The 15,577-nt window shown below is 37.1% G+C and overlaps 9 protein-coding genes across 9 annotated transcripts; 5 read left to right on the top strand and 4 right to left on the bottom strand.

Moving 5' to 3' along the window:
• Positions 1 to 46: 46 nt before the first annotated feature.
• Positions 47 to 2,209, top strand: EMC1 (Emc1p; the record flags this gene model as incomplete). Its single annotated transcript, XM_022821806.1, has 1 exon — positions 47 to 2,209. The coding sequence occupies one exon, from the start codon at positions 47 to 49 to the stop codon at positions 2,207 to 2,209; it is 2,163 nt and encodes a 720-aa protein (XP_022673586.1).
• A 290-nt stretch (positions 2,210 to 2,499) lies between these two features.
• On the top strand, positions 2,500 to 2,922 carry FPR2 (peptidylprolyl isomerase family protein FPR2; the record flags this gene model as incomplete). Its single annotated transcript, XM_022821695.1, has 1 exon — positions 2,500 to 2,922. The coding sequence occupies one exon, from the start codon at positions 2,500 to 2,502 to the stop codon at positions 2,920 to 2,922; it is 423 nt and encodes a 140-aa protein (XP_022673585.1).
• Positions 2,923 to 3,063: 141 nt separating this feature from the next.
• URC2 (Urc2p) lies at positions 3,064 to 5,004 on the bottom strand (the record flags this gene model as incomplete). Its single annotated transcript, XM_022821584.1, has 1 exon — positions 3,064 to 5,004. One exon carries the CDS (start codon positions 5,002 to 5,004, stop codon positions 3,064 to 3,066), a length of 1,941 nt encoding a protein of 646 aa, XP_022673584.1.
• Positions 5,005 to 5,392: 388 nt separating this feature from the next.
• Positions 5,393 to 6,655, bottom strand: SPS2 (Sps2p; the record flags this gene model as incomplete). The annotated part of the gene is made up of 1 exon (XM_022821473.1): positions 5,393 to 6,655. One exon carries the CDS (start codon positions 6,653 to 6,655, stop codon positions 5,393 to 5,395), a length of 1,263 nt encoding a protein of 420 aa, XP_022673583.1.
• Positions 6,656 to 7,399: 744 nt separating this feature from the next.
• On the bottom strand, positions 7,400 to 8,890 carry SPS1 (putative serine/threonine protein kinase SPS1; the record flags this gene model as incomplete). Its single annotated transcript, XM_022821362.1, has 1 exon — positions 7,400 to 8,890. The coding sequence occupies one exon, from the start codon at positions 8,888 to 8,890 to the stop codon at positions 7,400 to 7,402; it is 1,491 nt and encodes a 496-aa protein (XP_022673582.1).
• Positions 8,891 to 9,485: 595 nt separating this feature from the next.
• On the top strand, positions 9,486 to 9,824 carry KLMA_10041 (uncharacterized protein; the record flags this gene model as incomplete). The annotated part of the gene is made up of 1 exon (XM_022821251.1): positions 9,486 to 9,824. The coding sequence occupies one exon, from the start codon at positions 9,486 to 9,488 to the stop codon at positions 9,822 to 9,824; it is 339 nt and encodes a 112-aa protein (XP_022673581.1).
• A 734-nt stretch (positions 9,825 to 10,558) lies between these two features.
• KLMA_10040 (uncharacterized protein) lies at positions 10,559 to 10,762 on the bottom strand (the record flags this gene model as incomplete). The annotated part of the gene is made up of 1 exon (XM_022821140.1): positions 10,559 to 10,762. One exon carries the CDS (start codon positions 10,760 to 10,762, stop codon positions 10,559 to 10,561), a length of 204 nt encoding a protein of 67 aa, XP_022673580.1.
• A 2,708-nt stretch (positions 10,763 to 13,470) lies between these two features.
• Positions 13,471 to 13,698, top strand: SNA2 (Sna2p; the record flags this gene model as incomplete). Its single annotated transcript, XM_022821028.1, has 1 exon — positions 13,471 to 13,698. The coding sequence occupies one exon, from the start codon at positions 13,471 to 13,473 to the stop codon at positions 13,696 to 13,698; it is 228 nt and encodes a 75-aa protein (XP_022673579.1).
• Positions 13,699 to 14,122: 424 nt separating this feature from the next.
• On the top strand, positions 14,123 to 15,559 carry RBA50 (Rba50p; the record flags this gene model as incomplete). The annotated part of the gene is made up of 1 exon (XM_022820917.1): positions 14,123 to 15,559. The coding sequence occupies one exon, from the start codon at positions 14,123 to 14,125 to the stop codon at positions 15,557 to 15,559; it is 1,437 nt and encodes a 478-aa protein (XP_022673578.1).
• Positions 15,560 to 15,577: the final 18 nt, after the last annotated feature.

The following is a 15,577-nucleotide window of genomic DNA, read 5'->3' as shown; positions in this document are numbered from 1 at the left end:
CAATGGTATAGTTTTGCAAGTTTCCAAAGAGTAGGAATAGGGTGGCATGATTGGAGCGCTGTTTCTGTTTTGGGTGTTTTTCACCCATCTGGCTTCCGCTGTTTTTGACGATGAGGCGTTTCAAGTGGACTGGCATATTGATAACCTTGGTGAAATAAGCTGCATTGAGAAGGTAAACAACACTTTTGTAGTAGTTGGCAAAACCAATTCCAACTCATTAATTATTTCATTACTTAATAGTACATCAGGGAAGGCTTTAGAGAGATTCACATTCGAAGATTATTCTGAAGTAGCCAAGTTACAGGATGAAGAGTTATTCTTCCCTTTTAGCCAGACAGTAGGCAGCAAAGGTTCTTTGAGGGACGTACTTGGCTCAGATGCTAGTGGGATTTCCTGCCAGAAACCTGATATTTCTTCGGTTCAGTTTCAAGAAGGGACTTTGAGAATTGCAGATGTTATTTATGATCTTCCAGATAACTTTTACCAATTAGAGTACCTAAACGTGGACCCAGAATCTTCCACAGTTGAAATACTGGTGGCTACAACAGATAAGCATTACCAGTTTTCCAAATTTGAAAACGGTGAGGTGATTATACAATGGGAAAGAGATGAGAGTCTGTCTGATGTTGTTGCTTATGCTGTATATAATGAGGTGAATCACGGTCTAGACCTTATCAAAGACGAAATAGATCATGAACAAGAATTAGACTTACTTGAAGCCTACAAGTTTCGAGTTGCTACTAACTGGGAAAGGTTAAAGGCTTACCTTATTCTTAAAAGATTCAATGTAGGAAGGATGCTCTCTGATCTTGTTAAAGAAAAGGATGCTGCGGCCCAGTTTGATTTGGATGTGCAATTTGGACTCACTAAACAATTGGTAGTGGCATCCAGATCAGGTACAATTACATCTCTTGATATGCGTTCCGGTGAAAGACTTTGGAGTATTGATTCCGGTATTGAGAACATTCGTGCTTTACATTTCGTAAAAGAGAACGATTTAATTGTTGTTTCCGACTTAAAAATATATTCTATTGACTTAACTGATCACAAATATCCAATCCGTACTGAAAAGGAAGCTCCAACGGGCTATTACTTCGAAAGCAGCTATGAAAGTCCATTGATTAAACTTGTCAATGAGTCAGATCGTAGCTTTACCATAGTACGTGAACTTTCTCCATTAGTGTCAGATTCAAGCCTGGTTCACTTCGAAGAAAAAAAAATTAGTGCATTTTTATTGAAGGATGGTGACAAAAAACCAACATGGGAGCGCTCATTGAAATCAAATGAATATATTGCCGGTCATTCTATAAGGGAAGATGGTGCATCTGCAAGCTTGGGTGTAATTTTGGGAAACAGAACTGTTCTTTATAAATATTTGAATCCTAATGTTGCGGCCTACTTGGTGGCTAATGAAATAGACAAGTCCATTTACCTCGATGTAATTGACACTATTACGGGTCAATCTCTATATTCCACTCGCCATAATGAAAAGGTGGATCTAAATTCCCCGATTAATATTGTTGTTGGAGAACATTGGTGCGTATACAGTTACTTTAGTTTGGAACCCATCCCTGAACAGAAAATTGCAGTCGTTGAGTTTTATGAATCAAGTACCCCAGATGTTAGATTGTCTACTCCAGGTAAATCTGTTGATTCTTTGACTGGTTTCTTCAAACCGGCCGCTATAACCAAATCATACTTCTATCCTCAAGTTATCAATTCTCTTGCTCTTTCTAAAACTAAGTTCGGAATTACGACGAGATCATTGTTGCTACAATTAGATGACGGGTCCGTAACTTACCTACCAAGATTTGTCATTAACGCTAGAAGGAAAAAGGCCGAAGAAATGCAAGATAAGGATTCGGAAGAGTTTATGGCTATGCCCTATGAACCTACAATTCTAATAGATGATCACTTTATAGTAAGCCACGTCAGACAGATAATTCCTGCTAAAAATGCAAAACTGCTCTCCGTCGCCACCAATCTGGAATCCACGAGCATGATATGTTCAATTGGCATCGATATTTTCTGTACGAGAATATCTCCATCTTCCCAATTCGACAAATTAGCACCAACTTTTGAAAAGAGCAAGGTTCTAATCACCATAGCGGTGTTACTTGTTATGTGCTTTATTCTCAGACCTATGGTTGATCATCGTAAAGTCAAAACAAAATGGATGGTGAAAAACCTTGATATTACAACCATCTAAATTCTACACGTTAAACTGCTATAACACTAGCATTTTCATGTATTCATATATATACTTATAATACCATTTTTTGTTTGATATAAATATGCCCGGCTTTTATTCATGTTTGTTTACCTTCTGTTGACAAGGGTTTTCTTTTAAAAAAGTATATTTTTAGAGAAGTCAGCTCTCAAAGTGGGAAAGTGATATCAAGATAATGTTAACAGTAAAGTATTGTGGAGGTGCCAAATATCTATTCTTCTGTTCTAAGTTCAGAAAACAACAGAAGCTATATTAGAAAGGGTTTTGCCATGAAGTTGTTTCTACAATCAATTATTCTCTGTTTCTGCGCTTTAATTGCAGTAGCTGAGAAGCTAACTCAATTAGAAGTAGGTGTCACTAAGGAGCCTGCCGAATGCCCAATAAAAGCTTCAAAAGGTGATGTTGTGTCTGTTCACTACACTGGTAGATTGAGAGATTCTGGAGAAGTCTTCGATTCATCCTATAGCAGAGGTGTCCCAATTCAATTCCAATTAGGTTATGGTCAAGTCATCAGTGGCTGGGATCAAGGTATTTTAGGTATGTGTGTAGGTGAAGGTCGTAAGTTGCAGATTCCAAGTGAATTAGGATATGGATCTCGTGGTGCAGGGAATGTTATCCCTCCAAATGCAGACTTAGTTTTTGAAACTGAATTAGTGGATATTAAGAGGGAAAATTCCAATGATGAGTTGTAAAGATAACAAATAACATAGTTATCTATGTATCGAGTAAAACTACTTCAAACAAATAGATATACATATAGTATTAGATTACAAACTATCTTCGATTATGTTACAGTAAACGCTGTAGTTCATCGAGTCTCAAAAATATTTGTTTCATTTGGATGTCGTTGAAGACCTTCTAGTAGAGAACATATGTTGAGCAGTTGGTTGCAAGTTGTCAAAAAAGTCCTGGAAAAAGTCTTCAAATGTGTTAAACCGGTTAACATCGGGTATGCTGAAGTTGTTATGAGAAACTGATTCCGTAGGTGATTGATCCATCCTCAAAAACGCAGGCGTTGTTTGTACTTCCTTTGACTGTTTATATGACGAGTTTAGCTTCTGTTTGCTTGTGTCTATAAGAGATTTGATGATCACTGCCACATTTTCAGTTGCTTCATTCCGTTTCTCTCCAATTGCATTTAAATGCCAGTAAATTTTTGTGCATAAATTCAAAGTTTGCTGTCTTTCCGTGGAGCTGAACTTATGTAGGTAGTCGCACAAAGTTAGGCAAGCGTAAACCACTTGATTTGTCGTTATTATCGGTGCGCCTTTGATCAATGATGACGGTAACTTCAAAAACCCATTCAATAACGATATGCAATAATGTTTCATGGTTGTTAAAACTGCTTCTAGAAATTCCACGTTACTAGCTAAAGTTGGTTGATAAAACTCAGTAATGAATGAACGGCAGATCATTATATAAAAGAAATCGTAAGAGAACCAGAGAATACCACCATTGTCTTTGGACAAAAGTTCTTCCCAGTTTTTCAACCAATAATCAAGTTCGGGGAAAACTAAGAGTGATTCATCATTCCTATCCCTGTTTCCACCTTGTTTGAAAACGGTCGAAAAATTGCGGAAATAATCTTTGAAGTTCAAAAAAATTGCATTCACCACATCGCTAAGGTTTATCTCACTTAGCTTTATATCATCTCTGAAATTTGCTTGGGGAAACTTCGCTATCAAATTATTCAATTCCTTTATAAAAGGATCTTGATAAGTAAAAATACTAAATCCAATAGACAGTTGTAGTTTGCAAGCAGTCAACGAGTTCAAAATTCGTAAATGGAACAGGTCTGTACTGTCATATGTCTCTTCTAGAATTACGCGCTCTTTTAATTTGTGGAAGTCAGCAATATTCAAAAAGCTGTTTATAGCAAAATTGCATAAGACAAGCGGATTGAAGCTTAATTGACGGTATCTTTTGGATTTTCTTGTGAACCTATACATACAGCAGTATAAGAGTGCTTCGATATCGTGATCAGTAAGTTTTTCAAACATAGTCAAAGTATTTGTCAATAAGTGCTCCACTAGTGGGTATAGTGCCTCTTGCTCCTTTTCGTACTTATCATTCTCATCAAAACCCATTGCAATAATGGTGAATACGCTTGTAATAAAACAGTGCTGCTGAACATACTCTTTATCGATTTCTTTCAAACCACCAGGAATAATCCAAAAATGAGATTTTATCAAAAATTGGTGCGAAAGTTCTAAGCAAAGCTCTTCGTGCTGTTTAAAGTAGTCCCAGAATGCCAATCTAGCTACAACATATGGTCTCTTTGCCTTTTCTATACTAGCTGATTTGGAATTGCCGTTTTTTACGGGAAACAACCTACTATCAATATCCCGTATTAGATTCAAGGGTGGTTCCTGAAGTTTCAAACTATTTGTCGCATTTGAGAATCCAACAGTTAGAGAATGATCTACTGTATTTTCTCGAGTAGTGGTCGTATTCATATTTAATAGAGACGTCACCTCTCCTAATTTAGACAAAATAATATCGAGTTTTTTGTCCATGTCGTCCACCCGAGCTTCAAGATCATCTATTCTTGGTTTTGCTGAGTTATTAATCGCGACCTGTGGAAATTTTGTAGTTAACTCTGGGTCATTCGTCAAGGAACATTCTAAATTTAACATCCTGCATCGATAACACTTTCCTTCTGATGGTTCAAAATCACATCTCGTTTTGAATTTCCGGCATGATTCACAACTATATATCTTTCTTTTCTTCCGCGGTCTAGTGCTCTTTTTGAGCTTCCTGTCCTCCTCCACCATTGTGATTTTCGGTGTATTAATTGGAGTGCGTTTAATGGCTTCAACGCTTTCGAAGGTTACAGTAGTCCATCCACCCCGATTTGCATATGGTATCTTTCATCATCAAGCATTGTGCTGCAAAACGATAGTTTAAAAAAGAAAAAGTATAACGACAAAAACTTTAAATACTTAGTCAAATGACATTTTTTACGATGGAGACAACTTTGCAAATAGATAACAGTTTTGGGTTTGTGATGGGTTAGAAACGAGTACTTAATTCTCTATATAAAATCTCATTAGAAGATATTGACCGTTTTTTCTCATCATTTAGCCTATGGCTCTTTTTGTATGTGTATTCAAGTAAGATGAATTGCCTTAACATGATGAATAATTGAGTGAATAAAATAGACTAGGAAATCATACGGATGGTACCAATAATAGCCACTACTAATAGTGCGAAATTGATTCCCATGGTTGTCGAACCGTTGGTTTCCTTGTCCTTGACTTCTGCCTTTTCCTCGGTAACGCTATCTAAGACGGTTCCATCTTGTCTGACACTGGCGCTACTCTTTTTGCCCTTAGCTTCACATTCAATTTTACCACCACGAATTATCGATGATCCACTGTTTGGAGTTACCCACTTAGAGCAATCTAGTTCATCAGAAGAACTTTGGATAACGGCGGAACCTTTCACCAATCTCAAGTTAGGGAAATCAGTATCCTTGATGTTACCCTTGAATTGAATAGCACCTCCGATCAATTTCAAATTCGAGAAAAAGTCAATCTTTGTCAATGCATCATTATTGGCAATCATTAAACCACCTGATATTTGAGAAACATTGTTAAAATTCGTTTTGCTGAGCTTTTTGTTGTCAATAATTCCAAGAGTACCTCCTACGGTTTTTAGTTCAGATAACTCCAATTCTTCAACCTTGTTTTCAATAAATTCTAAAGATTGGTTAACATACTGAAGAGATCCCAAGTTGATCTCATTGGCATCTCTCACTGTAACATTATTTGCCCAGATTAAATCAGACATATCAAGGTCGAGGTCTTCAGCATTTGCAGAAACACTCAATTGTTTGGAGATATACTTTATTTTGGTCGAAATAGACTCCAAGTACCTATTGTTGTTGACGTTGAAAGTTTCTAACTTGATAATGTTGTCAAACCCTCTTAAAGTTGTCAATGAAGAGTCAGAAATGATTAACGACTTAATTGATTGAAGTCTACTGTCCATAGTAACAGAGCTTAATATAGGAACAATTCTCCAGTGAACAACATTTAGATCACGTAATTGTGGGAAGCTAACAGCACTCAATGACGTCAAATCAAAAAGCTTGAATGTTCCTCCGATTTTTTCTAACGAACCACCTTGGATCGAATTTACCATGTTGTTCTCTTCTAAGACAAAGTTGCCTTTGATGCTCTTTAGGTCGCCCAAGTCGATATGTGATTCGACATAATTTTGGAAAGAGATAGAGCCTTCGATATTAGAACATTCGTTTGTAAGCAGGTACAAATCATTTTGGTTTTCTATGGTGTGTTGATCTTTTTTACAAAGTGGGCTATTTGAATTGTTTTTAGAATTATCCTGACCACTCAACACAACTTCTTGGTCGTATCCAGAAACCTCGATATCTAGTGCATTTGCTAGTGCTGCAACTAGCATAAAAAACAATGAAGGATTTAGTTTCAGCATATCTGTTAATATGAACAGGTCACTCCACTTATAATATACTCCCCTAGAATATTAGAAGCCCTGTACTTACAGTATTCTGAACTGAAAACAATATCAGAATACTCTGTCTCAATAACAAAGATAATTATAATAATGTATAGGAAGCTTCTATTGTATTCATCAAGTGTCGCATATTTATATATTTGAAAATTGCTCAACACAAAAGGGTATTTTGGCACGTTTTGGATCTTTGTGGTTTTGCGTCAGTCACTGTTCCATACTGTTTTTGTTTTCAACCGAAAATCTCTGCTTTCTGTCATCTGTCATTTGTCGCCTGTCACTATTTTTCCCTTCTGGATTTTTGTTTTTTTCATTGTCAAGACTTTTTTACTCTTCAGCTATATCAAAAAAAAAAAAAAAAAAAAAAAAAAAAACAATTAAGTAGGGTTGAAACCAACTACTCTGTTTTTGACAGAATATCCATGTAATGTTGTGGTTACTATATGATGAACTATACTGTTAAATGTTCTTTAACGATGTACTTTGTTATATGCATTATCTTAATTTGTTTAAACGAATCTTTTCGGAAGAGAAAAAGATCCAATGACTGATGATTGATTGTGATTGTGATTGTGATTGTAAATGTAAATGTAAATGTACTTGAATTGTATGTTAATAAGATGACAAAAAGCCGAAGATTGAAGATTAAAAAAGACAAAAGAACTCTGAAATGTTTCAAACCACAGTTATTTTTCTTACTCTCGTAGAAATCTCTTGGACTAGAGCTTCTGAGATTCCTGGGAAATTTCTTTCTAGATCTTCCATGTATCTTGTTAAAGACCTTATTGTTTCCTTTGTAGGCTCGTTAATTGCCCTTTGTTTCACTTTCTTTAGTGAATAAAGAAGTACATGCTTCCAATAATCAATGTTTTGACCGTCCGCCATTAATTCATCTTTATCCTTTTCTGGAGACAAGTTATCTGATCCATAGTTTTCAGTTTCTGTTGCGGGTGTTGATAGATTTGTCTTCGGCGAAATAGCCATAGAAGAAGGTGATAATGCAGAAGTTGGTGTTAAGGTAGTCGGAGTTCTCAGTTGTTGTTTGGCTAATGGTGATATTCCTCCATTTCCATTTTTTTGATTGTCATTTTCGTTATATAGATGTGGAATTTCTCTCATATCATTGTCATCCTCCTTGTCATTTTTCGAGTCTGAAGTACTCTCAAATCTCCAACTTTGTAATTGATCTGGTAGGTTTGTTTTGTAAACCTTATCCGATAATGGGAACCTTGGTTTACATGGCTTCTGTTTGTCCTTGGAAATCATTTGGTTGGTTTTCATTACAGTTATCTCCTCCGATATACTGGTCACTTGACACCTTTTCAACCACTTATGTTGTAAAAGTTGTTTGCAAGTAGGTCTTTGATTTGGGTCTTGTTGCAAACATGACCGTATAAAATCTTTCGCTAAAGGAGATATGTCCATGCTACGAAGTATATTATCCGCGTTTAATTTTGTTACTCTCATTAAAGCTTTCATTGAGTCTAAATGTGACATCGGAGGCTTACCATTAAGCAACTCAATTGTGGTGATACCAAGAGACCATATGTCACATTTACCATCATAACTTTGGTTTTTGATGATTTCTGGAGCCATCCAAAACGGAGTTCCAACAAAAGTATTCAAATTCTTCCCACCATTTCTTGTAGAATTAAATTTTAGTTGGCCCGTCACACCCAAATCGGCCAAACGAACTTCGCCTACATCATTTAACAAAATGTTGGCAGCCTTGAGGTCTCTGTGAATCAATCTCTTCTCGTGCAAATAGTCCAATGCAATGCAAACTTGGGAAATGATAAAGCAGGTTGTCTGTTCACTCAATCGAGAGAAGTATCTTAGCATATTCAACAAGGATCCATTACTGCAATATTCCATAACGATATAGAGGTTGCAATCTCCAGTAAATGTTCCATAATAATGAGTGATATATGGACAGTTTAAGGTTGATAGAAAGTATATTTCTTTTAACAATAGATCAATAGGCTCATTGGAATGTTCCAAATTGATACATTTTATAGCTAGAGGAACATTTTTTGGGATGATTGGATCTGTTCCATTTTCGAAGCTATCAATATTATTGCTACCTAAGTAATGGGCCAAATAAACATCTCCAAAATTACCTTTTCCTACGCATTGGAGTAACTGGAAGTCCTTTAATGAAAGCATTTTTTTTTTATTGTTGTTATTATCGTCGGCTAATAAATAATGTCTTTGAGGTGCGCTCAGTAACTATGTAGACAGCAAAAATAAAAGAGCAATAAATGAAGAGAAAGGTTGGATAGGGTAGAAAACAAAGTCTATTGGGAAGATACACGCACACAAACTTCAAATAAAAATATAGGATAATGTTAAAAAAAAAGTAGAAATTGCTAGTCGATTCTGATGATAATGAGGATAATACACAGCGTTCAGAAATAAAGATCTTCACTTCCAATTCGCTGGATATTACCGTGTCAGGGAGCGCTAATCTGGTAAATCTTACTTCTTTTCACAAATAGTTAGCTCTTGAAGAATATAACCTTGTTAAGAAGAAATCCTGGGTGGTTTCTATCAAGTCATGACGAAATAAGTGGTATTTATATGTCCAACGTCGCAAATCAAGTTTGTGTAGTGACACATCAGATGGAATTCGGTTTGTGTCAAAATAGTGGGAACAGAAAGATGGGGGAAAAAAAATAGCAATAATAAAAAAATATGACCTAGGTAGATTTACAAAGGTCTTACTGACGCAGGCTATCCTTCTGGCTTTCAAAACGTTAATATGAGTGGGTCAAGATGCGTCAGTCACGGAGGCAAGCAAGAAAAGCGAGGGGCGGCACACAGCGACCGAAGAAAGATAGGAAGAAGGAAAAAACAAAAAAAAAAAAAAAAAAAAAATAATAATAATAATAATAATAATAATAATAATAATAATAATAATAATAATAATAATAATAATAATAATAATAAACGCACAGAACCAATATGTGCGAACCGCTGTAATAATGAGGGGTTTTGGTTTGAAAGGACAGGTAAAATTGTAACGAATGGAACCTTAATAAATAAAACATCCGGAAGAAGACGCAATGGGAGATCCAATTCAAAGCACATTTTATATTAATACAATAACTTGATCTTATATTAAAAAACTTGTTACGTATATGAGTAATGATTATAAAGATAGTATAACAGAATGGCACGGTCAAGCAACTGAAGATAGAAGAAAGTACCGAAGAGGTTTACACTAGCAATAACCCCAACTGACATGTATTTTTTAAGCTTATGAAAAGACAAAATCCAAGAGCTGTACACCAGATTAATTCCCAGTTCATACCAAAGCATACAAGTAAAACATACATCAGTTCACAGAACCTAGATGATGTAACTGACATGCACATGATAATACGTCCAAACAGAGACGATACAGCATCGAGACTTTGATCCATTCATTTTCTAGGTGGAGTAAAAAAGGGCAGCCATTAAATATTGGCTTTGGAATATTTTTGATCACCTATTTGGCTAGAATCATCAGGCTCTTTTATAGCGACCATAGCCATTACCTGTAAAAAAAGGATTAATATTAAAAGTTCAAATACGGAAGCAAAGGAACAAACACTGATGTAACAATGTACCAGACGAAAAAAACATCACCTGAAAAATAAAATACACCAACTTATTCCCTTCGAAAGCCTAATCCAAGGTTTTCAACTTCGCTATTTGTGTTAATTTGAATTGGTTTTTGGTTGTTTGTGTTTATCGGTTGTTGTTGTAAAAAAGTTAAAAGAAAAATTTCATTAATAATAATATAAAACTGTTTAGTATACCACAGTAGTTAGATTTTATCAACAAAGCTTCTTAGAACAAGAAAGCAACACCAGCAGCGACGGCAGCACCGAAGACACCAGCACCCATAGCGTTGGCAGCGGCAGCACCAGTAGAGACAGAGGTGGTACCGTTGGAACCGTTGGTAGCGTTGGTACCGTTGGTGGCGTTAGACTTGGTCTTAGCGGAAGCGACAGTGGCGACGGCAGCGATAGCAACGATGTTCTTGAATTGCATTTTTAACTTCTTTGTGTTGGTTTTTTAGGCTTTAGATATGAATCTGTAATTAACAAATGTATAATGTAAAGAAGAAAATAACCACCAGAAAAAACCGAAAGACTCCTATTATATATGTGAAATATTGGAAAACAGCCAAGTAAACATTAGTCAAACGACTTTTCATTATTTATATATAAATTTCCTGAAATGGCGAGCCATATCGAGCGAGAACCTGAGGAAGCAGTCCAAAAACAACAACAAAAAAGGAGGAATCTATCTTTAAGAAAAGGGCGCAGGTCACCGTACACAGAAACACAAACAGGAAAAGAGGGAAAAAAGCCTCAGCGGGCTGACCCATGTAAACAAAAGAAATTAACGGTGTTGTCCCCCGAATCTAATGCGCCTCATTCAGTGTACGGAAACAGTTCGCGCATCACAGGCCTTGGGGCCAGAAAAAAAAAAAAAAAACAAAGAAAAAAACAGAGATTCCTATCCTAAGATTCTCAGATTCTCCTGGCAGGAAGAGATCTCGGCTTAGAGATCTGTGTGGAAACAGATAGAAAAAAGAAACAAAAAGAAACGCAAAAATCAAGAAAAAGATATTTTCTTTCGAAAATTTACAAGCAAAAGACTGCTCCAGTTACGTTGTGTGTAGTTTTTTTTTTTTCGTTCTCGCCCAATTTGGGCTTAGATAATGCTGCCCCGTGTGGTCCAGAGGCTAGAGGCCAGAGCCATATTTTCCCTACGCGATGATTTGAAAAGGGATGGGCGAAGAGGGAAAAAAATCAAACAAACAGACAGACGCTTGAAGCGTATCTGGCTACTAGCAAAAGTAGAGAGAGAAAAAGGAAAGAGAAGCAGCGTTCGCTAGAGCGTGGTACTTCTTTAGTTTTGTTTGTTTGTCCTGTTCTAATTCAGACGAATGTTTTTTGCTGGGTTTGTATTTAATTTTTATTTTGGTGTTTTTAATTTAGAGTGTCCGTTGTTTTTCTGAGATCCTAATGGAGAAACAAGCGTAGAGCAAGATTGTATTGTATGTTGTTTTCCTTTGCTCTTCTTGTCCTTATGCATATTTTGTTTGTTTACTGTTAACGACAAATCCGACTGATTATACCTAGAAGGTATAGTAATGATCGACCAGCGGTGGCTGGAGGAGGAAAGAAAAGCCGGAGCAAAGACTTGACATGTTTATGGGTTTGCTATTCTATGCGTAATCTACGAGTTAAGGTGGAGGAAGGACAAAGGAGATGGCCGTCCAGTCGTAAGTCTCGCATGATCGATCTACCACCATTGCTTGTAAGGCAAAAGTACTTAGTATTCCTAATTATGCTAATAGCGCTTTTCTGGATTATCCGAATGGTAGCGCGTTCCCGAACCCAGATGAAGAAAATCTTGTTGCATCGATAATTCCCGGTCAATAGTGTTATCTCACTTGTGTAAAGTCTGTCTGTCAGTGACTGGCGTCAGATATTGAGTGGCATTATCGGATGTGGACGCGGCGATGACTGTTGTTGCTATGCCTTGATATGGTATTTGTTTTCCTTTTTGGGAAATATAATTCATATGCTCGCCAGTTTAGTTCACTTTTTTACATGAGGTGCTCGCATATTCTAGAACCACCCGTAGTATCTTAGGAACCAACAAACATGCGAATAAGCTACGAGAGTTTTGAAGGTCAAAATCAAAGCCCATGTCAATGCGAGAAACATGTATAGGTAGCTCCAGAACGAAGTCTCAGCTTGGCTTGCCCAGGAGAACAAATAATTATTAGTTTCGTGAACGTTCGTTCGCTAGTTATTATTTTGTCCTCCTTTGTCCATATACCAAAAAAAAAGGTTCTAGACTTTGGTCCTCATTTATTTTTATTCGTGGGGCTAAAGGTCCTAGTTGATGGCACTTGTCTCTCAGAAAATCAGCGTATCTGGGGTTCTGAAAAAACTCAGATCTTCTCGAGATCTGAGTGCTTGGGGTCGGTTTTTCGTAGAAAATTCGAGAGATATATTTAGTATTCCAGGATTTCCGGAACCCATTTCATTCAGCTGCTTTCTTGTTAGGAAACAACTTAAGCTGGCTCCGTGGAGACGGTAGTTTTTGAGGTTCTTTCTCGCACTGTACTCCGGCGGACAGTAGCGAGCCTCCGCATGCTCCTCCCCCTGTAAATTAAGGGAGTGGTTATTACTGGTAGGGTAAAATTAAATATATTAGTGTCACGTGAATATGTGAGGTCACTATTACAGACCGGGTAATGTATTATTCTATGTTCTTGCATATACTTTGGTTTTCAGTCTCTGCCCTTTCCTCTTCCGCTTCTTTCCTCCCCCCTTGTAAATAGGTGTCGTAATCTTTTAGTGCTTTGCTCTCCCTGAATTTTTTGTTCCATTTAGTGAATTGTCTGTCTGCCCTGCTTGTTTGTATTTGCTTTAATTCTTCATTTGTTGCTATAAGCCCTCTTAATCTTGCCATATATTTTACTCAATTGCTATGGACTTAATAGCCGGAACCCTACTACGTCTCCGTTACTATCCAAGGACATAGAACCGTTTCTGTATATAAGGATTGCCGAGTACGACCGCGCCTTGCATCCTATAATTTTGTATCATTTCACGGTATACTTGTAACTGACACTATTTATTTACCTTTAAAAGTGTATTAGTTCAGTTAAACTACTTACGCTGTTCAAGATCTAACAAAGGTTAACATTTCGGAGAGGTGATACTAAAAGAGAAATGCACGCCCGTGACTGGTTCCTTGTGTTTATTGCAATCTTCTTGCCTCCAGTTGCAGTCTGGATAAAAAGAGGGTTTTTCACCAAAGACTTCCTGATTAATGTTTTGTTATTTTTGCTAGGGTTCTTCCCAGGTTTGATCCATGCTCTATATGTCATTTCAAAGCACCCTTACGAACCTAGCGGCAACGTTCTGCCAAGAAGCCAGGGTTATGGTTCTCTGTCTTAAGCTTTTCATATAGCTATCAATTAAATATATAATCCTGTCTAATACAATATCTATTTTGTGTCCGGAGTTTTTGCTAGTGTCAGATGGACAAGTAGCAGAAGGGTATTTTGTTCCATTAGTAGTGCCTCCAAAAGAGGGTCTTGCAGGAATTGTGCAGCTAGTGCTTGTTGAGAGCCGTGCATGAAGTGAATATTGTTCATGCTGAAGGTTGGTTAAATTTTGTTTGTGGTGTTTGGGTTTCATAAAAAAAAAAGGAAAGCTGAGCTAAGATGATGATTTGAACAAAGCGTTAGTTTAGTTAATATGATGAGATGAGATAGTAAACTTAGCTGTAACTGAACTGGGTGGTTGAAGAAGAAAGGATTTTGCACTAACCAAGGAAGCAAGTTGAAACAGTAGTATTTGAGAAATCTCTTCTTTCGATATGGATTTGTTCGGTGATATTGTTGAGAGAGAAACCATTGCACCTGATGCCATCAGTGCAGAGATGCCAACTACAGGGTTTCCCAAGCTTCATCAACCCACAAAAGTTTCGAGTTGGAAAGAAAGACTGATGGAAAAGAGAAAGAATAAGCAAAAAAATACTGCTTCTGGTTCCAGAGAATCCCCCGTTTCTCGTCAAACCGGCGGTACTACTGCGACTTCAAAGGACTCGGAAACTTTGTCAGAAGCAGAAAGGATACATCTACAAAACTTGGCACTTTTACAGAATATGACTCCAGAGCAGTTCGAAAATGAAAGACAAGAGTTACTAGACTCTTTAAATCCGGCTGTTTTGAAATCATTGATAGCAAGAGTGAATAAAAAAATGGAAGCTATGTCAGTTAATGACAATGATGCCAACGGTGATGGGTCTAACTCTAGTCGCAGATCAGAAATACCACAGTATGCAGAAATAGAAGGGCCAGGTACATGGATAGGAGGCAGTTATGAAAATAAAGACCTACCTAAACTAGATGATAAGGCAGTTGATGAAGCCTTGGGTATTCGTTCTACCATCGATGCTGATGAAGTAGCCTCGGAGATCAAGAGAGACGTTAATGATCCGTCAAACGTCAATGATATTGGTAAATCTATTGAAGATGACTTCGATGACGTTGAAACAGCATTCAAAGATGAAGACGATATGGCTCCACAAGAATATCAGTTCATTCAAAGTATTGATCATATGAGCAATAAAGATTTATTAGCAGACGTTCATTTCATAAAGGCAAAGAATAACAAACAAGACGAAAATAAATCAGAGTACGAACCGCTTGATATAAACGATCCAAACTTCAATGAAGAGCTACATAGGAAATTCTTTCCTGATTTACCACAAGAACCAGAAAAACTAAAGTGGATGCAACAGGTTAATACTGAGGCTATGGGCGATGGTGTTTTACATGACGTTTCAGCATGTCGATTCGACTTCAAAGGGAACATGGTTCCTCCAAATCGGAAATTGGAAACGACTAATGATGGGTTGCATCATCATTCAGAAGACCCTGAACTAGCGGGTTATACCATACCAGAGTTGGCTCATTTAGCCATGTCTAAATTCCCTGCCCAAAGATGCATTGCTATACAAACTCTTGGTAGAATACTTTTCAAGTTGGGTAAGCAATCATATTCCCAACTCGTGCCAGAAGTTGACGCGGAAACCTACAAGGAAGAGGGCGGTTCAAAGCAAATTATAAATAAAATATACTTCATGTTTTGGGATCTCGTGAAGGATTGCCAAGTCATTGACGCTTTGCAGCTAGCTGCTGATGAATCGAAAACGCCCAATCTAAGTGTTAGAAACTACGCTATAGATGCCCTCTGGTTGTGGAAACAAGGATCTGGTGACCCTAGAGCTGTCAGCAAGGAACAAAAGTAAGTAACTTCATATTTCTAT

This window comes from Kluyveromyces marxianus, chromosome 1, assembly GCF_001417885.1.
Source record: "Kluyveromyces marxianus DMKU3-1042 DNA, complete genome, chromosome 1".
NCBI classification, from domain to species: Eukaryota; Fungi; Ascomycota; class Saccharomycetes; order Saccharomycetales; family Saccharomycetaceae; genus Kluyveromyces; species Kluyveromyces marxianus.
The sequence above is the reverse complement of the archived record's forward strand: the minus strand, read 5'-3'. Positions and strand labels throughout refer to the sequence as shown.